Source organism: Siphateles boraxobius, unplaced genomic scaffold (assembly GCF_051911475.1).
Source record: "Siphateles boraxobius isolate OS27281-9 unplaced genomic scaffold, OSU_SipBor_1 12, whole genome shotgun sequence".
Taxonomy (NCBI): domain Eukaryota; kingdom Metazoa; phylum Chordata; class Actinopteri; order Cypriniformes; family Leuciscidae; genus Siphateles; species Siphateles boraxobius.
In genome coordinates, this window is record NW_027508722.1 from 6,985,621 (window position 1) to 7,008,080 (window position 22,460).

At 36.2% G+C, this 22,460-nt stretch overlaps 1 protein-coding gene across 1 annotated transcript in view; it reads left to right on the forward strand.

Annotated features, from left to right (window-relative positions):
• Positions 1-22,460, forward strand: part of LOC143715591 (lysophosphatidylcholine acyltransferase 1) — an 81,550-nt gene that overhangs the window by 55,103 nt on the left and 3,987 nt on the right. The window contains exons 3-13 of the mRNA XM_077207377.1: positions 7,059-7,273; positions 10,781-10,893; positions 12,932-12,992; positions 13,397-13,455; positions 16,249-16,283; positions 16,516-16,570; positions 18,629-18,711; positions 19,651-19,776; positions 20,773-20,926; positions 21,756-21,854; positions 21,964-22,105. Of these exons, the coding sequence (XP_077063492.1) occupies positions 7,059-7,273; positions 10,781-10,893; positions 12,932-12,992; positions 13,397-13,455; positions 16,249-16,283; positions 16,516-16,570; positions 18,629-18,711; positions 19,651-19,776; positions 20,773-20,926; positions 21,756-21,854; positions 21,964-22,105 (1,142 nt within the window). The remainder of the gene's footprint in view (positions 1-7,058; positions 7,274-10,780; positions 10,894-12,931; positions 12,993-13,396; positions 13,456-16,248; positions 16,284-16,515; positions 16,571-18,628; positions 18,712-19,650; positions 19,777-20,772; positions 20,927-21,755; positions 21,855-21,963; positions 22,106-22,460) is intronic.

Below are 22,460 nucleotides of genomic sequence, written 5' to 3' on the forward strand. Positions count from 1 at the left end.
GTTTTTCAAAGAAGTATCTTATACTGGCCAAGGCTGCATTTATTTGATCAGAAATATACAGTGGAAACAGTAATATTGTGAAATATTATCAACATTTAAAAAAAATTGTTATATGCCAATCTATTTTAAAAATATAATGTATTCCTGTGATGCAAAGCTGAATTTTCAGCATCATTACTCCAGCCTTCAGTGTCACATGATCCTTCAGAAATCATTGTAAGGCCTCGTTTACACTGTCAGTGAAATGTGACCCAATTCCGATTTTTTGCTCATATGTGAGACAGATCAGATGTGTTTCAGGCCTCGTTCGTATGTGGAAATAAATCAGATATGTGCCAATGCGACTGTCATTTAAACAGGCAGATCGGATTTTCTGAGGCATTAGGCTATGTATCCGCGGTTTAATGACGAGAGAAACCACGACGCACATCTGCAAAGGGACGGATGGCCCGACCAAACATTGTGTTGTGGTAGGAGAGGAATGTGGACACACGTTGACACAACATATCAAAGGTTGGCCTGCTAATTATGCCATAGACCCACTGCTCCTCGATAAAGCCTGCCACGATCTCATGAACGTGTGCATCTATAGCACGAATTGTATTTCTTGTGCCATTTACGCCAAAAATAGTTTATAGGTGCATATGATGGCAGACGGGCAAACTTGTCGCTTTTCGGTGACAATCGCCGTTTTCTTGGTCAATTGGGTCATTTACGTGATTCGTGTAGAACCGGAGAGGTCTTTTTTTGGGGGGGGGGGGGGGGGGGGTTGACTGCGAAACATTATTGGATAATTCTTTTAATTGACATTTCTCTGGGCCAATTGGAATCTTAGCACTTTTTCTCTTGGCCAATCGGAATCTTAGCACTTGCGTCAGAATCTTGAAGCACACAGTGTCAACTGAGCTCGCCATTGGATGAGACACCTGACTACCACGCGAGTCTGATGGAAACTCATAACGTGTAGAAAACTTCACAATAATGATTGGGAATGTGCTAATTAGACTGGAGTGAGACCATAGACGTCTTTCAAGCTGTTGTGATATTTTTTTGGCGCTCTAATGAGGAGTGACAGTCACACACATCGCTGTGAACCGATCACGTTCCGCTTTACAGCGCCACAAAACACCATGACTGAACTCAGGGCTCGACATTACCGCTTGTCCAGGACAAGGGGAATTTTTGAAAGGGCAAGTGAAAGATAATTTTACTCGCCCAACCGGACAAGTAGCTTAACTTTAGTGACAGAAAATAACCAGAGAAGCATCGAAACGCAAGAATGATTGTGATTTTATTACATTCAATGTAAACAGCGATTGATAATGGGTAGTGCATTTCTGGGAACAACGTCGCGTTCTTTTTGTTCTATTTCACAGATGAAAATATTTCCAAAGGGAATATTCAGCAGCGCGGTGTTTTGTTACTGAATGATTCAGCGTTTTGAACAAATCTTTTGTATGAATGACTCAATGATTCACTAATTAAGGCAGTCACTTGCCTGCACATGAACAAGTCAGTTTTGTTTCATGTTTAAGAGTTGCATTTTTTTTTTGTATATTCAAACATTTATTTAAAACATCAATCTCATAACATTATTTATTGCATTTGTAATTTTATAGTGCAAATTATTTAATTTGATGGTTAACAGCCCTATAGTGTCTTGTTATTATAAATGAATTTATTGATCAAATTTAAGAATTTGACATGAAATATGATGCATGCATTTAATAAGGTAATAAAAATTCTCTTTATAAAAATAAATAACACTCTGGGGTAAATATCACAAATATGAAGATTTAAGTATGTAAAATCTGAAAATATTGCTTCAGAATAAATATATTTACACCACCAAAAAATCCCCCCCTCCCGTACATGGTACAGTACGTACATTCTGCTATGTACTGTACCTGATTAGACCTATGTCCTGCCATAATCCTTTCGTCCTCCTCCGCCTCAAAATCATGGTGATGTTTGGCGAACTTCACATATATCGCAGAGCTAGCATCAAGCATATTTCGCGTTCGTCCATTTGTGCAAGAACCCCCTTTAAGCATGCGCAACGTTTCAGATAGTATGCCGAGTGTAAACACATGAATCGGATATGGGTCACAATTGAAAGAAAGTGTAAACAAACGGTCAAAAATAATCAGATATAGGCAACAATTCAGAATTGGGCATCAAGACCTGCAGTGTAAACAAGGCCTAATATGATGATTTTCTGCTCAAGAAAGATTTACTATTATTAATGTTGAAAACAGTGGTTCTGCTTCATATTTTTGTGGAAACTGGTACATTTTATTTTTCAGAATTCTTTGATGTATATAAAGTTCAAAAGTATATATATAAACATTTTTTTTACAATGATCACTCAAATGTTGTGATAAAACACTTGTGTAACAGATATGTAATGGAGGCAGGGTGAATGATTGAATGAGAATGGTACATTTGAGCTGTAACCAAACTAGTTTGCATTGCATGCTCTATTCTAAATTATATTCTAAATACTGTTGCATAATCTCCAGTAATGACTTTGTCTTTTTATTTAGGCACGTTATATAATAAATAACTTGTATCAATAAATATATCAAAAGTGTCATTGGCAAAACCTTGTTATCTTCTATTACCAGTGAAGGAAGGAAGTACTCAGATCTTTTACTAAAGTAAAAGTAATAATACCACACTGAAAACGTTTAATTACATAAGTATAGTACTTTTACTTAAATAACATTTTTAATTTAGTCAGCAAAATGTACTAAACGTGAAGCTACTCATTATGCAAAATAGCCCTATATAAATTGTTATAATGATATTATTGGAATATTGCTTGATGTTGTAACGTAGCGTTATAGGCAGAATGGGCTTTAACACTGTGTTCACCGGACACAGGCGTTGTTGCTCGTGTCGCAACAGCTGTTTACCCTGGACGAGGCAAAGCCCCTGTTACAAAGCAGAACGAGGCATCCGTTTACTGTCTGAGATTTGTCACTCGCACTCGCACAACATCACTGATTACAATGGGTTCAACTGTCTTTTGTCGCATCGCACCACTCGCGTCCGTTGTCTTGTTCAGGCAGCAGCAGTCAAGCGGTGTCTTAAAGGTAAGTTGCTAACTAGTTAGCAGTGCGGTGGTGGCTTGAGTCTGTTGAATGGTGATTTAATGCTACGTTGTCACCAGCTGAGACACTATAAAGTAAATAATCGTTATCCCCATCTTTTACTCTCACAGCAAGCTTATCATACTCGTTTGCTACATTAGGTAGCTAGCCATGTTTCATACCTTATCAGTGGAGTGGAAGCTAATGTGTGTGCACATCTTACACCGTGTCTGAAGAGACCCCATTACTGAAGTGAAAGGGTTGGCTGCTGTCACTACAGTGACCTGGTTCGCCAGTAGCAAACAATGGAGCACGCTCTGCTGGACGAACTACGTAGTTACACAATTTATAAGCATTTTATCCGCGTTACATGTTCTGTAAAAAAAGTTCATATCGGCGGCATATATGCCGATACCGATATATCTGTGACAGGCTCATATCGGCTGATAAATTCGGCAGACCGATATATCGGTCAGGCTCTATTTGAAATGTAACTTTTAATCAGCAAGGATGCATGAAAAAATTAGTCAAAAGTCACAGTAAAGATGTATATAATTATTATAAATTAATTAGTAATGTATGTAATGTCTCTTTGATCGATTTAATGCATCCTTGCTGAATAAAAGTATTAATGTCTGCTTACTAACCCCAAATCTTTGAACATAAGTGTATATATTCAGCTGAGGTGTGTAATGCAGATATGAGGCACAGTTTGGTATGGTACGCAATTATTTGCGTTTCCACTGTCAAAAGTTGTGAATGGTACCAAAAAGCCGAACCGTACCGTACCACTTTTTGGGTACACTTCCGTTGGGGTACCTAGCACAGTGGTACGGTACTAAAGGGATGAGCTAGACTCACTGCAGAACGCTGATTGGTTGACAGAGTATCATCACTTGAGCGTGCTACAAGGGGAATGACAACATAAGAAGTGCCATTTGTTAATATACAGTTGGAATATAATACTACGGTTATTCTTTCACGAAATGTAGTTTTAAGAGTTTTTGAGGCGAGAATGTAGTTGTTTAAAGCTCAAATCTGCGGTTTATTTCTAATGATTTATGATAATTTGATCCATTCCAGGGATCACCGGGCGCTCGGCGCTCATGTTCCCCGCCTGGAACAGCCTTTCCTCGGCTAGTCGTTCTGACATTTGCCGCTGACTCTGTAGTGGTAATTCGTCTTGTGTATATCTAACGGGTGATCTTTGGTCTCGTGAATCGATAATTCGTTCCCTGGCCAATCGTTTTGGCTGAGGGCTAAGTGAAGTTTCATATATATAGGCTATAACTTTTCCGTTGTAACATTAACGTTAGAGTAGCGCTGAATTTGTATATTTGACTGAATTGTTTGCTTTATTTCTAATTGTATAGCTTCTTGTAACGTTACCTTTTACTTATAATTTTATAATGGCTATTATTGACAAAACTGAAATTTAACAAAGAGAGATAGGGTTGAGTTTTGTCTTTTTTTTATTACAAGATTATCACTGTAATATTGTTTATTGCAAACTTTGTACAAATGCACATTTTGCCTGGAATATGTTTAATATTTTTTTTAAATTTAAACGAAAAGATGCAGGGTTGTGTTTTATATTTCGTTTTGTTATAAATAGGCTAACATTAAACATGCAGTGAATAATATAATCAGGTCTATACATTGCCTGAACCACATTTGTATGCCTATAATGTTTAAAATGTATTTAAATGAAAACGAAAAGAGGCAGAGTGGTGTTTTATAACATATTTTGTTTTATTGTTGTCTAAAATGTACATGCAGAGTGAGCTGAGTGACGCTTTCACGAATGCGCTGTTCCATTTGGAGAATTACCGGACTCGCGTCCTCGGGAGTCCTTCTGCTGAGAACTTTACATACTTGGTATTGAGAAATGCCTAATGTCGGCGCTTGTCTTCTTGTGACAAACATGCCGAGAAGCAAGGACAAGATCTGCTGTATGCCATCCGTTGGTGTTTACTTTGTCGCTTTCTTCTTCGCGCGAAAATGACGTTGATGGCTTCTTTCCGGCAAACACCACGCCTATCAAGTAGGGTACTGTTGGCGGTGGAAACGCTAGCTGGATTTACTGACCCGAACCGTACTGTACCGTACCGTACTGCTAGCCAATACGAGCCAATAGATCTTGTCACACTGAGCCTCAATGACACACACACACATACACATGCTGTTGTCCTTTCAATGTCTATTTCAAGATGCCCACTGGGAAACATCCTCTTTCTAGATCCAGCATCTAATTAAACACTCTTTTTAAAGATGCTAATTACGTCCAGCAAAGTTAATAACTACTAATAACCTCACATAACCTCTAATTAATGAAACGGGTGTGTGTTATTGAGCTGTGAGATGGTTAAGCACCCTCCTGTGGGCAGAACCTGACTAAGTAATGCTTTCCATTCCCCCTCAGATTGGGCTCACAGGTGTCTGAGCGTGTGCCCGTCTGCACTGCAACATAATGTTTGCTCCCCATTTAAACGTGGTAGTAATATGGTTATCAATAATGATCTGAGCACTCGAACCACATTCATAGGAAGACAGGGATGCATGTGTACTGTGCGTGCTGATGCACAAGTGTTGTGTGGTGCATGGTCATTGTACCACAAGCCTTTGAACTTTGCCTGACATATGTGAGAGAGCCTGATGTCTATAGTTAAGGAACTCAACTGTATAGATTAGCTCTTCATGACATATCGAAATAAGGTCAATATCATATGGCTTTGTGCGATTATGTAATTGCAAAGGCTGTCATTTTAATAAAAAATAAAAAGAATGCACTGCTGCGTAATGCGTATTTCAGAGTGACATGTGGCACTGTGTTCATTTACATGTGAGCTGCTTATAATACAATGTTCTGCATCATTTACTATGGTCTGTATATCATCCTGAAACCCCCCATGCATTTATTTTTTGCCAAAAAGAAATGCTTGATTTTACAGTTCACTTATTATTATTATTTTTTTATTTTTTTTATTTTTTATCAGTATAATAGCATTGTTACTATATGCTTTTTTATTATAGCCTTTTAACTGTCAGTGTCAACACCTGGCACACTTTTTATTGCTTTTTCCCATATAACAAATTTTTGTAACCATCATAGATTAGGTATTATTCGTTTGGTCATTGCATTACCATGGAAATGGTTCTTCGAAACCATTTAGCTGCATGGCTCAATGTTTATGATATCAACTTCATATTTGGAACACAACTTGGTTACACAAATGACTTTGATTTATTTTTAGGGATTTTAAAGTTCCAAATTATTTAGTAAAATTTTCTAGGAAATAAAAAAATGCTTGGTTCAGTACATTTGCTTTTACAGTTAAATTTAACTTATGTGAAATAGCCTAAAAATGCTTTCACTTCTGCAAAATGCAGAGTGTCTTTAAAAAGAAACCAGTGAAAAGAAAGTTTTCCAAATAGAGCTATTTAACTCATCTGGTGAAAAAAATTCGGTAACACTTTATTTTGATGGTCCCTTTTGAACATTCTGTTAACTATAAGTAACTTTGCAACTACATGTCAACTAACTCTCATTAGAGTATTAGTGGACTATCTGCTTCATATCTCCAAACTCTTTATTGTGATGCTCCTCCAACAGACACTCTACTGACTATAAGTAACTTTGCAACTACGTACATGTCAACTTACTCTAACCCTAACCCAACCAGTCTACTAATACTCTAATGAGAGTTAGTAGACATGAAGCTGCAATGTTACTTAGTCAGCAGAATGTGTTAAAGGGACCATCAAAATAAAGTGAAACCAAAAAAACAAGTCTTTTTTTTCCACAGTGTGGTGCAGACCTAGTATACATAACAGTTCACATACAGCTCACTGGTGTTTAGACAACACTCGTACTAATGAAACGAATCCACCTTGATGTTCCCAAACCTTTCGTCTGAATGACGCTGCTTGTGGTCTGATCTCAGACTCGCTCTTCTTCTGTAGGGTGGTGGACCTGGTGCTGAAGACCATCATGCGGGTCATGTGGTTCGCGGGCGGCTTCCACTGGATCAGTGTTAAAGGCAGAAGGGCTCTGCCCGCCGAAGCGCCCATCCTCACCCTCGGCCCTCACTCGTCATATTTCGACGCTATTCCCGTCACCATGACCATGGCGTCGATTGTGATGAAAGCGGAGAGCAAAGACATTCCTGTGTGGGGAAGTAAGTGTGCATAAAAATCTGTTATTTAAAGGCAGTGAAACAAAAAAGGACAGAAAAACTTTTCTCATTCATTCAGCCTGTTCTCATTATCATTGTCAGCTAGAGTTTATTGACTTGTCAATGTTGTTTTATAAAAGGCATTATGAACTTTACAAATATTTTTTTTAGGAAATTAAGTATTGCTTTTTTTTTAAATAAGAAAATACTACATAAAATAGTGGTCAACTGATATAGTTTTTTTATGGCCACTATCTTATGAGAAAAATAAACAGATATATGATATCTTTATTTTAAATGCATAAATTAAATTAATATTTATTTTATATAATGTTTGCTTAATTAGAAATAAATCATTTAAAAATGGATTATATGGAAAAACTTGATAAAAATTATGTAAAATTAAATCTCATATTTTTTAGATGGCAACTTCTTTATTCTGTAATCCTACTTTAGTAATTTTCATAAAATAAATTGTTAAAATACTAAGTAAACGCTAACCAACTGTATACTTTTTCTGTACATCATTTACTTCCTTTTGTTTAACAGTTATGTCAGATCATTTATTTAGAAACTGAAATGGTAAACTAATGAAAATTAAGAATGGGAGCTCGGGGCTGGCGTTCTCAGTGCTGTCAAAATAAAGTTCAAAATATAGTAAATATAGTACATAGTTCACTGTCACTTAAGTGTCTTTTTTTAAATAAAATCTTTGATAAGGTAAACAAAATGGTAATGAATAGCATGTAAAAATAATTCTAAAGTTAAAAAAGCATAAAACGTTCTAAACCGCCTGAATAATAATATATAAAAAACATTACTGCTGTTGCATCTTTTTATTTATAACAGCAGCATATTAACAACTGGCAAAATCAATTTATAAAGTCTAGTGTTTTCAAATGGAGAACATGCATAAATGACAGGGGAGTCCATCAACTCCCCATAAATATAAGCATTCGTTTTAAGCTACAGTTTTCAAAAAGGTTTATGTGTTGTTTGATAGGCTAAAGCGTGAATATAATGTAACAGGCTGGAATATTCGCAGGAATACGCAAACATTGTCAGAATAATGAACAAAACAGCGAATAGATCATCACAATTACCGAGTTCAGCTGGCATGTTATCAGAATCATTAATAATGTTTTTTGTCGGTCTCCAGATTATGATATACCTGCTGACAGAGCGCTGTTTTATCATTTATGTAACATAACCATTAATGCACAAATAAGATATGTTAAATAAAGTTGATTAATTAAGGGAGGGTACACTGTTGTTGACTCATCTCCCCTCAGACGCAGTGCTTTAATGGCGGTCTGGCGCACAAATTCTCAAAACAGCCACAATAAGGCACCATTTATCGGTGAATCCGATATTACAAAACCGATACTAGATTATGGGAAAATGCTTAAATATAAGAAAAAAAAAATAAAATAAAAATATATATATATATATATATATATATATATATATATATCTGTTGGTCTCTAAAAAACGGCAACATTTAGAAGGGTTAGTCACATTTAAACATGGCACAGGCATCATCTTTGCGTGCTTATAGTTTATATGATGCACCTTTGAGAGCCGGGCAATTAGATGAAGCTGGTTAGTACATGCTAATTTTGGTGTAGGCGTTAAGTCCCTGATCAGCCGGGCGACTCTGAGCCTCATGCTGCAGCTTAATCCCTGGATAGTGAAGATCTGCGTCCATATCTGCTCTCCCACTCAGCAGTGATCTCAATCATCATCATCATCATCATCATCAGCTCTTCCTCCACACACCTCCAGAGCTCACGCTCCTGTTCCCTGCAGTGCTTCTGTAGACTGATGTCTCATCTGACTGTGAGTTTCAGCAGCAGCTGTAGGGAAGTGAAAGAGGAAGCTTCGAGTGTGACCTGGTGACGGCTCAACATAACTGAACAGAGAGAGGCAAAGAAAAGCTTCAATTAATAAAGCAAATGTCATGAATTTATTTACACTACCGTTCAAAAGTTTGGAATAATTAACTAAGATTTGAATGTTTTTGAAAAATATCTTATGCTCATTGAGGCTGCATTTAATTGATCAAAAATGTAGTAAAAACCTTTGAAATATTATTATAATTTAAATGTAATTTATGCCTGTAATGCAATGCTGAATTTTCAGCATCATTACTTCAGTCTTCAGTGTCACATGATCAGAATCAGAAAGAGCTTTATTGCCAAGTGTGCTTGCACACACAAGGAATTTGTTTTGGTACTGAGGCTTCCAGTGGACATATACAAATACAACAAGAAACATAATACTACAAATTATAAGAATAAAAAATATAAATATATGAGATCCATGATCCTTCAGAAATCATTCTAATATGACATTAAACATTTAATTTCGCAAACCTTGCAGACTTTGTAGAATCCAGCTGTCAGATATTCTGAAGTGCACATATGTAGCCCGCATGAACGTGTTACTTTGTTTAACGGTCAGTTTGTGTAAATTGAATGTGGTCAGGAGAGTTCAGTTTCACTAGAGACGCACGATCAACAAACTTTAAACCCTTGATTTTAAACAGTTCAATTCAGTTTCCCTCAATGTCATATTCATGTCATTTTTTTATTGCAAGTAAATTAGTGTTGTCTTCATTTGAAAAAATATGACTCCAGGTGCGCACGACTTAGATTACTGATTGCCCTGTTGGTTACAGTGTTTACTTCCTTTTATTTATATATTTTCCAACAATTTCTTTATTTGTGAAAAATACTGTAATACGATTACAGAATCAAGAAGTTGCCATCTAAAGTAATTCTGTTTAATTTAGAGATTTTTTTTTAATCATTTTCAAATTATTTATTTCAAATGTATTAAATATGAATTCATATAAATATAAAGTATGTCTATATATATATATATATATATATATATATATCGGCTTTACAACGGCCATCGGCCACCCTGCTATCTAAGATATCAACTTTGGCCATTAAAAAATAAACAATATCTACCGACTACTAATATAATAAAATCTAAGGTTTGTAAACCATGAACATGACAGTTAAGCATATGTAATTCCAAACAGTTTGATGTGAAAACATTTCATTTTAGTCTTGAATAAATATATTTCATTAATTAGATGATCATCATGTCATTGTTTATGCATGAAGATATTCATAACAGCCCTAAAAAACATATTTTTCTTAATGCAAAGTTTCACCTTTGGGGTGAATGACACCATTTTCTGTGAGATTCACCCTGTAATGGGAAACACAATGTTCTCTCTCTCTGCTTATTATGCACAATCTTGACCATTTTGATGAGATTCACCCGATATTGTTTCATTTAACACTGTCCTCAATGTGTCATTGAATCAGATCCTGCAATCAAGTAGCTCATTAAAGTCTCGAAAGTAAAAATAGCTCTTCACCTTTAAAAACCTTTGTACAGCCATCGCACCAGGGCAGATGAGTTTTTACAGCATTGCGTGACCTTCTGAACCTGTGCATGTGACCCATGTGATCATATCTCTCCCTCCTCCAGCTCTGATCAAATTCATCCGGCCTGTGTTTGTGTCGCGATCAGATCAGGACTCCAGACGGAAGACGGTGGAAGAGATCAAGAGAAGAGCTCATTCAGGAGGAGAGTGGCCTCAGGTATGACCGACAGGGTTTGAAATTAACTTTTTCACCCGCCGGCCAATTTGGCTACTAGATTTTTAAGTTATCTGCCATTCAGAAGTTCTTCTAGCCAAAAATAATAAACCAGATTAACTATGTTAACAATATAATATATTTCTTATTCAAACAAAATCCTGTCATCCAACCGTCTCCTCCCTTCCTCTTTCATCCTCATCACTGATGTATTTTAGATGGACATATCAATCAGAGCATGTGAGCGAAGCGGTGTGACGCTCAGCTCAATATTCCGCTCTATGCGCGTGCGCTCCACTCAGTCGCTCGCGTCCTAAGCGAACGCTCCACTGATGAATCGCTCACGCTCACCGGTAAAACAAATCCCGCTCAGATCCCGCTCAGACATAAAATGTCTCTGTAGGCTACTTGCTTTCTGTTTGTACTTTGTAATGAATATCTGGAATAAATGTATCATTTACAGTAGCTAGGATTGTAAATATAAGTTATTTCGGGGTGATTCTGAATAAAAGTCTGTTCTTTTTATTCATTTAAATGCATTAAATAAACTTAATAAAAAAACATGTCTAGCCCTTTGGCAAACTTGCTTATTAAATGCAATAACTGAAAAGGTATATTTGATTTTCGTTATTTTATTTCCGTGAACATAACTGCAGTTGCAATACAGGCATATTAAAACGCGCGGACGCACGCACGCACACACACACAAACAAGATGCATGTTATGCATAAGGCTCGCAACTTCCTTAAAACAATATTTGAACTCCATAACCAACCCACTATTGCTTTAGCTAATTCACCGATTCACGAACTACCAAATCACAATAGGGCATTCTGAGTAGAGCGAGCGGCGCTGAGCGGACGGAGCGAGCGGAACGCAATCTTCAAAAAGGCGCTCTTCGCTCAGGAGGAAGTATTACCGCTCCGCTCATGCTCTGATATCAATACAGTACAGACAACATTAAAAAAAGTAGGATGTTGGAACATAACAATGTCTTTTCTGTTAACCAAATGCTTTTTAATCTCCGCTTTTGCTTTAATGCAAATGGAACAAGCGCGCAATTATTTGTTGTGTAGTGTTGGGCATTTGCAAGTAAGCTAGATATGAGCCAATTCTGCACAATACACTGTATTTAATACATCATGATGACTCACAAGTTGAGTATATGCGCTAAATCTGCGCAGATTTGGCTTACACAAACTATCCCAGCAAAGTGAGTAAACATAATAAGTAACACGCCAAATTGGATTTGACAGCGTTACCTACCTCAGTTGATTTTTACCTGCATTTGGCAGGTTTTAATTTTAAACCCTGATGACCACCAACTCTCAATCAGCCTGGTCTGGTACAATATTTCCATGGGGGTGTGCGATATACTGTATATCGTCTACGATTATATTGTGATTGTTGTTTTGATGATGTACCATTTGACATTATCAAGTATGACCCTGATTTTACAAAAACACGTCTAATGAGTGCACGCATAGTGTTTTTAGTGTCATAGTGTTGCAGTCTAGTAGGTTAGACTAGTGAGCTTGCACTAGTGAGAGTGCACGCTAAATGTTTTAGACACAAACCAACTAACAGCACAAAACCTCAGATCCATTGATAATACTTACTGATGCTTCTGGTGTTGATTTCCCTCTAAAATGATGTCACTTCCTGCATGATGATGTCATTAAGGAAACATCTTTTCTAAAATGCATTTTACAAAAAAACTAACATAATGGAATGTGATATCGAGGACACGGGGAGAAAATTATCAAATAAAACAATTTAACACAAACATCCACTTAAATTCTAGCAGTGAAATGATTTCAGATTTACTCAATGTCCCTTTCTCTGTGCTGCTTTGATGATGATTTATAATTGTAAGCATTGTGTGTTTAATATTTTAAAGTTATATGATTGGGCCATTGTGAGTTTGCATTTCTTTTAAAATAATTTCCCTAGAGTATTGGAGAGTCTTCATTTCACATACTGTGATTAAGTGAAATAATGAATAATTGTGGACCAATAAGAAAATGTGCGTGTCTTCCAGATAATGATATTTCCAGAGGGGACGTGCACCAATAGATCCTGTCTGATCACGTTCAAACCAGGTGTGTGTGCTCTTGCTCCCTTATTATCTTGTAAATTCACCCCTGTTTATTCATATTATCCATAATACAGTAAATATGTTACTATTATGTAAATTTGCCTATTCTTACTTAACCTAACTGTGTCTTTATACTTTGTTTACTAAAAATATGTTTTATTCTTTAATTGTATTATGTGTTTTGTTGTATTTATGTGTGCCCTGGAAGCTTCATTAACAAGAAAAATTCACTTGGCAATAAACCTCTTCCTGATTCTGGAACCACAAAATGTCTAATCAGTTTTCTAGGGTTTCTGTTCAGTGTCTGTTCTATGCTAATTTTATGCAAATGCAACCTTTGTGTCTTTAGAGCATTACAATTGTGCAGTACAACATTATGTGCTGATGTTGTTGGTTTGTGTGATTCAGGAGCGTTCATTCCAGCAGTTCCTGTACAGCCTGTAGTGATCCGCTACCCAAACCAGCTCGTGAGACCTTTGACTTTTTTCTTGATTCAATATCTGATATGATCATTTTTGAGTGGAAGCAAAAACATGCTGTTTTCGTCCATGTATCTGAAATGCAAATGAGCCGCTGCTTCCCACCTCCCTATCCAGAATAGTGCTGTGCCTTTACAGCTCGTGCCTTGGATACTCTGTCAAAAACGAACTAAGCATCTGTTTGGTTTTGATTGTCATCTCTATCGTGGTCACGCTCTTGTGACATTGCAGTTTTTCATCATCATGAACGTTTATTATTTGCATGTGTTTTAAAGCCATATCTGTTTAAAAATCTGGTATATGGTTTTCTGAGCGCACGCACACAGAAAGCTGGCTGTCAGACGGCAGACTTTCAGTTCTCTTTTGCATCTTATTGCGCTTAAACTGTCAAATACACACAAAGTTCACATACACACAGTCAGTTGTGTCTGTGAGTGTAAACAGCAGAGAGAGAAATCGCATGTACATTTTAGATCTGTGTATTAAAATGAAAGTAGTGTACTATACTGAACCTATTGTTGAATGTTGTAAATATGAATCAAACAACAAAAGAAAAAAAAAACTGAAAATCACTCTATTTGAATTACTTTCGTTGCTTTAATAATAGTACACGTCTTACTTGAATGCTACTGTTAATTCTCTGGCGAGGAGATAAACATGGCGGACTGTGTACACCTCACTCAGAGGAAGAGCTAATCTAATAGGGCTATTCCAATGGGACGTCACATTGGAGCAGATTCCTGAATGGCTCAGTTTGAGACACTGTTTCAGATTTATGGGGAAAATAACAAACTGAGTGGATGGAGTTTTACCACAATTGGGAGTTTGGTTGTGTACACACTCTGCAGGCACATAATTATGTTCAAAAACAATATAAAAGTAATGTTGCATTAAAAGTTCCCCTTTAAAGGAATTGCACGTCCACAAACAAATGCCATTAAAGCAATATTTTTTTTTATTTTTTTTAAAGAATGCCATCCAGTAATGAAAACTATCATGTGCTCACCCTCATGTAGTTTCAAACCTCTATGATTGTATTCTGTTTATTCTGTGTGGGGAGCTTCCTGTAAATCATTTTTATTGGTCTGCTGTGTTGAAGCGTTTCCACTATGGAATAAAAAAGGCAATACCGAGTTTACAATTCTGACATGCAGAATTCTAAGGAAAAAAAGGCAGAATCATGAGATATAAAATAGGAATTGCAAAAATTTAAATGTATTTTTTTATTTTATTTTTTATTTAACATTTATTTAGCCAGGAAAGTCCCATTGAGGTTAAAAACGTCTTTTTCAAGGGAGTCCTGGCCAAGAGGCAGCAAAAACACAATCAATTACATTTATAAAGGTTCATACAACACAAATAATTAAAAACATTTACAATTTAAACAGGTCATTTCAGGTTCTCTCAATCTGGACTTAAAAGCATTTAAGGAAATAAGTTTTGATAATTTCACGTCTTTTTGCAAAAAAATCCATGCAGAAGGAGCAGAGTAAACAAAAGCCCTTTTTCCCAGTTCTGTACTGGCAAATGAAACAAAGAGCAGCAAGTGATCATTTGATCGCAATGAATAAGAAGCAACACTTCTCCATGTGATTAAACTACTGATGTAGGATGGCAACAGACCAAGCATGGCTTTATAGATAAAAATATGCCAATGCCCTGATCTCCTGTTGGACAGCGATGGCCATCCCACTCTGGAATATAATTCACAATGATGGGTCAAATTTTTACAATTCGTAATAAATCTCAGAGACACATGATAAACAGTGTCAATCTTATGCAGACATTTTACTGAAGCGGTCCTGCATACCAGGATACCATAATCTAAGACAGATAAAAATGTTGCTGTGATTAGCTGCTTTTTTGCTTTAAAAGAAAAACAAAATATATTTAGAAAGAAAAAGGACAGCTAAAGTTTGAGTTTCTTCACAAGGTTATCTATATGAGGTTTAAAAGTGAGAGCATCATCAAGCCAAATGCCAAGGTACTTATAAGAATGAACCACCTCTATGACACTTCCAGTCAAAGTGAACACAGGAGGAGGAACTTGAGAAACCTTCTTAGTATTACTAAACAGCATCAGTTTGGTCTTATCAGCATTGAGAACCAGTTTAAGCTGCATAAGCGTGTGTTGAACCACATCAAAAGCTTTCTGCAAAGACGCAACCGCTTTAGCTGGGGACGATCCAAAACAATAAATAATCGTTTCATCAGCATAGAAATGCATATTAGCATCCGACACATTGTGGCCCAGTTCATTTATATACATAATAAACAAGAGAGGACCCAATATTGAGCCTTGTGGCACCCCCTTGTGGACCTTCACTAATGCAGAACATAGACCATCACATTTAATACACTGAGTCCTGTCACTTAGATAATTCATGAACCAGGAAACTGCACAATCAGACAATCCCAGACAAAGTAGCCTATGCTTTAAAACAGCATGGTCCACTGTGTCAAAAGCTTTCGATAGATCAAGAAAAAGTGATGCACAGAATTGCTTTCTATCAAGGGCGACAAGTATATCATCAATTACTTTTGTAACCGCATGTTTAATTTAATTAAACATGGACAATGGATGGTCAATGTCTGCCCCAGAATAAGCTACAAAGTTAAATTATATCTGCAGTCCCAAATTAAAATAATGAAAAAGAATTGGGTGGGAAAAAGTCACAATTACCTTTTTTTTTTTTCACAGTGGAAACAAGCTTTCATAAGGTTAGGTATCCACTACAGAGCTGTATTTTGATGGATTAATGTTTTTCTTCCCCATGACAGGACACTATTACCTGGACGTGGCAGGGGCCTGGAGCGTAAGTGCCATATTTCATACCAGAGGTTTTTATTGAACTGCCTGCCTGTTATCAGCCGTCATAGCTGCAGTACTGTATGACAATGAGTGGTCAAGCTGGATCTGCAGCACCAAAGGACCAACACCAGACTGAAATGCAGAACTCTAGAAAAAAAACAGTGTTATAAAGAAGAGAAATTAATAAAATGTTAAACATCAAGAAATGTCACTAAGTGTACCTTGTTCTTTTGCAGATTTAAGATCCTGTGGTTGACTCTGTGTCAGTTTCACAATGAGTTTCAGATTGAAGTAAGTCTCTCTCTCTCTCTCTCTCTCTCTCTCTCTCTCTCTCTCTCTCTCTCTCTCTCTCTCTCTCTCTCTCTCTCTCTCTCTCTCTCTCTCTCTCTCTCTCTCTCTCTCTCTCTCTCTCTCTCTCTCTCTATATATATATATATATATATATATATATATATATATATATATATATATATATATATATATATATATATATATATATATATATATGACCTCATGTCTACAGATGACCAAAAAAAAGAAATATATATATATACTTTTTTTGTCATCTGTAGACATGAGGTCATGTGGCTGGGTGCTGTGAGGGGTTACTAGAGTGTATAGTGGATTTAATCAGTATGGATTCAGTCATAAAAATCAAATTTCGTGTATAAACACGGAATGTCAGTGAATTTGGCAAATTTTGGATGAATAAATTAAAAATAGGGCTGTACATTTAATCAAACATTGATATGGACTAATATCTATGAATATTAAACCGCAAAAAGACTGCTATTGAAATCTGACACCGTGTTTACATCGGACGCGACCGTCATCGCGAGCGCCGCTTCGTAACAGCTAAGGGTTGTCTATACTAGATGTGACAAAGCGCCAGTTGCAGAGCATTTTTCCTTCATTGTCATAAATAGAACGAGGCATCAGTTTACTGTCGAAGATCACTCTCTCACTGCTCAGTCTGACACTCACTGACGCTCAATATTTCGTTCTGTGCTAAGGGTTAAACCGATCGTAGTGGATCCGTGAACCGTACAGACCAGGCCCCACAGTTTAATTGCTTTCACCATCAAAAGTTCACCATCAATTCGGTACAGCACAGCCTCACACCCCGGAGAGCACGGCGAAATTGATTCCTCTTGCATTGCCGTACATTTGAACAGACACATACAAAATTATGTCAAACGTCTAATGCATTATGTCAAAAATTCGTCTCGGCAAATTCAGATTTAATTTATACAGTAAACACATTTAGGTCTAATTATTACATGTCTGTACCTGAATACACTACAGTTAGACCTTAATTTATTTGTACTCTATTTGTCTATGCTTGCATAACCCCTCCCCCTATATATATATATATATATATATATATATATATATATATATATACACACACACACACATACACATACAGTCAAAGCAAAAATGATTCAGACACAGATTTGAGGTTAGGAAAAATAAAGTAAACTGACATATTATACCCAAAAATTATTCATACAGTGGACTACCAGTAAAATTTACAGAAATATGGGACCAAAAATTATTCAGACATTATTGACCTTACCATGTTTTGCTTAATTGTTTTTCTTTAATTGTTAATGCAACTTTTTTACACCACAGACTTAACAAAATTAAGCATTAAACAAAATTTATTGGTTGACCTAAATTGGTATTATCTAATTGTGTACTTAAATTTAACAGCTGACAGATATTTAACCTAATTCATTTGTGAGACAGGCTAACAGAAGAATTGCCAAAACTAGTGAAATATCAACTGATTTTATAACTCTGAGTTCTTGTCATATTTTATTACTCTTTTCTAAACTATAGAGAATAAACTGTGATAATGTGAGAATATATATCTATATATATATTATCTCAAACATGATGGTTTGGTACGTACCTGTATCTCGGTTTTGAAGTCACAGTTCAGTACAGAAAACTTAACTACAGAAAACCATGTCATCAGTTTAATAGAGAAAAGAAAAGAAAAAAGTTTTCTGTTTTGTCTTTCCTTATTGATTATTCAATTGAGAGTCCTGCAGATTCTCCAGACTCGTAATTAAAGCCACTTTACCACATTCATAGCTTCTTAATGAAAAAAATGAGTGGTATAGAGGGACGAGGTGATGCATGTAAATTCTTCCACTGTCATTATGGGAGTGAAGTGACCTCGTTTTCCCGCTCGCACTCCGGAGCTTGAATCGTGCTGGAAGTGAAGCTTGTCGTGAATTTGTTTGGGTAGCATCTCTGAGCCTGGACTTCACTTGACCTGGATTTGCACAGACGTGTCTCCAGGAAACTGCTGACTGGTTTTCTATTCTTTTCTCTCAGTATCTGCCCATATACTCGCCCTCAGAGGAGGAGAAGAATAATCCAGCGCTCTTCGCTAACAATGTGCGCCGCTTGATGGCAAAGTAAGATCTGAGCTCTCCTCTTGTAGATCTGTGTCTGGATTGTCTGTCAACTTGTTGGGGGTGGGGGGGGGGTTATCGCAAGATATTTTTTTGTGTATAAACATAAATGTTTGGAAATTAAAGTTAGATAACCTGTTCTAGCCTGTTAAATTATGTGACCTGTCCACAAGTCTATGCAAATAGTTTTATTTTTTATTTTTTTCATTTAGTTGTAAATAGGCCTTCATGGAAGAATCTCGCCATTTCATATATAGTATAAAGAATATAAACCCTTTTTAGGACCATTGTTACTTTACAAAAAATTGATATACAGAAATCTTAAGATGTTTACTCATTACTGCATTTAAATTAAATTTAATTATTTAGAAAGTTAAATAATAAGTCCAAATCAAATAAATCCATGCATTAATGGTGTTAAAAGAAATGTCCTTAATGGTGTTTAAATAACCATATACAGTTTGTTACATAATTATTACATTCTTTTAATATAACAATTAAGGACATCCCCCTAATTTGCATGATGTAATGCAGGGAAAAACAAAGATTTATTATTAAAAGCTTAAGTATTTATGTATGATGGTGGTAATACCTTAATTTATACTGCTTATATAAAAATCTTTGTTCTGCAGTTACAGTGATGAGATTCAATATTGTGAATACTGCAGATTACATAAGACTCAAGTCTTTGAGATGAGAAGGTTCAATGTGTTTAACTGTAACGTAAACAAAGCAACAAAAAAAAGTAATAGTCCTAGAACAATTTTTTATATATAGAAGATTTTTTTACTTTGTACATGGGGAAGAAATGTGACAGCATGTTTATGACAGGTTTTGTGAGATTCACCCTTATTTTGAGGTTTCTCTAAAACAGTTCTGAAGAGCATAATGTGCCTGAATGAAATGATAGCGAGTGTCAACACTGATGTGTTGTGTGTGAAGGGCCCTGCAGGTCCCTGTGACAGACTACTCGTTTGAAGACTGTCAGTTAGCCATGGCTGAGGGTCAGATCAAGCTGCCCGTGGACACTTGTCTGCTGGAGTTTGCTAAACTGGTCCGGAGTCTGGGGTGAGTCTCATTACAGCACTGAACGAAACCATTTATTCAAAGTATAACAAACATATCATTTTTAGGGTCCTATGAAATCCGTTTAAATTTCCCAAATTTTGTTTTGTTTTTTCTGAGTAAATTCTGTTTTAATGGTTAAATGAAATGTTTGTAATTAAAAAGGACGTCTAAAACTGTTTATTAAAAGGCCCTATGAAATCCATTGTATTATTATCATTTGAATTAATGACACATTTTTAATATTTTTCTGGATTTTGTTTCATTGGTTTAATACATTTTAATCATCATAAATAATCGAATCAATTAAATTAAAAAGTTCATTGAATAATTTATTATAATTTTTTTACAGTAAAATGCCCCTATCAAAGATTTAATGTTTTGGATTTATGATTTAATACAAATTATTATCAAAACACTGGTTATTAAATAAAGGCATTAACAATACAATAATGTTTTCAATGTAATCGAATGAAAATGTAACAATTCCTTGTTTTGTTTTTTGCAGAGTGCTGCACAACAGAAATAGACTGTTGAAATGAAAACATGGAAGAAAAATTGTTAATTTGAGAAGAATATTTTACTGTACAGTAGTAATATATTTCTGTCACAATTTCTTTTTATGTTGTTGGGTTGTCATGAAGAGCTTTGAGTTTGTGAATCTGATGATAGTCTTCTCAAAAGAACTGGTAGAATGCTGGTGAAGCGACTCTGAGACGTGCTGAACATGCACACTTCCGATTTCAAAGCAGTCTTTCTCACTTTAATATTCACAGGCTCTACACCATATCGCCATATTAGACAGATTAAATTATACAACCCCTACTTTTGATTTATTAGTCCAAATTCTGTCACATCACGTCATACTGTAAATTCCATTTTTGTGACTGGATTTTGCGATTCCCATCCACTGAAACCAAAGGGCCCTATTACCGACCGATGTGGCTAAGGTTTGTTCCTCCATCTGTGTGCTGATAGTGTGTAAATGTTTAATCTCAGGTTGAAGCGTGAGAACTCAGAGAAGCTCCTGCAGGATTATGGGAACAGGGCTCATAAACTCCAGGGCGAGAGACTGAGTCTTGAAGATTTCGCCGAGTTCCTTGACCTGCCCGTGTCAGACGTACTCAGAGACATGTTTGCTCTCTTTGACGAGGTAAATATCATTTATGAAATATAGCCTGTATGGCACTTTCTAAATCCGCTTCTCATCACAAAATTACTTGAAAGCATAACAACTGAACTGAATTAATAGAAAAACCGAGCATTTTAGTGGAAACAGTGTATGAATGCATTTGTTATATTAAACAGAACTTAAAGAATGAATGGCTGGTATGTTTGAGACATTAATGTTTTTGTACAAAAAGACTAAATACTACTAATAATAATACCAATACTGTTACTAAGAAAACCAATTCTGTCTTTGAAATTTTTACAAATTCAGGGATTGCTGTTTGCGCATTGGTGCTTGGTCTCAAAGGCTTAGTTTAATGTGAAAAGCTAATTTAATTAACAATTCCAGTTCAATTCTGTTAGGAAAAAAATAAGACCGTGTCACTTTCTCACTCTTTTTGAAAGTGTGTGCTAGAAAGAAACCAAGTAAGAAACCTTTCAGCCAAGAGACTGTAAGAAAGGAGCTGAGAATGTGGCGAGTCCATTAATATCAATTGGAATAGTGCACTGTGAAGACGAAATGCCAACTTTTTGCGGTCCAGTTCGCTGTATTCTCATTTTATTTGAATATTGAATGGCTCGTTATAGTGTAAAACAGTTGTAATACACGACACACAGTGGAAATATATCTGTCCTTAACATATATAACGTAACTCACTGGCAAGTGAAATATATCAAACAACAGTCATTTAGTTGCCTAGCGTGAAATTTATTTGCATATGCTTTGCTGTTCCCTCCATCTTTTCATACATTAGCTGTTTGTCATGTTCAATAAAATGAAATGGGTCCTTCTTTTCTCTCTCCCTGAGCAGCATGAAGACAACTCAGTGGATGTCCGAGAGTTTGTGATCGCTTTCTCTGTGGTGTGTCGGCCTGCAAAAACGATTGAAACCATCAGGTTGGCCTTCAAGGTGTGTGATTTCTCTTAAAAACTAATAGGTTATGCCAAGTTTTATGGAGTAATTGATCACTGCACTGATGATGCTCAGCTCTGAGATGAAATGTATGCATTGCTTTCAGATGTTTGAGGCAGAAGAGGACGGTGCGATCACAGAGAACGAGCTGATGTGTGTGTTGAGGACGGCGCTGGGCGTTGGAAAACTCAAAGTCCGCAGTCTGTTCAGAGCCATCGATGACGAGGACACTGGCAAAATCACTTTCGGTAAGAGAACCATTCATTCCTGTATGAAAGTCTCAGTTTGCGTTCTTTATTCTTGTATCTTGTCTTGTTGTGAATGATTCATTAGTGAGGTTATTGTTATGACTTGACACTTCTAGTTACCGCGTCAGTTTAGATATGCAGGATTAATTTACCCTTCACCAGGAGACTCATTGGCAGGCGATCTGACAACGTCACTATCCTCTTTGCTTCGCAATGTATTTTTTCACTGCGTGAGAACATGATGTGTGGCGTGACAGCGCCATGACTTGTCGACGTAACAACAGTAACTAAGGAGGGCGGGTGCGAAGGTTCAATTGAAATAAAACCCAAAAATGTAATAATTATTTAAATTTTG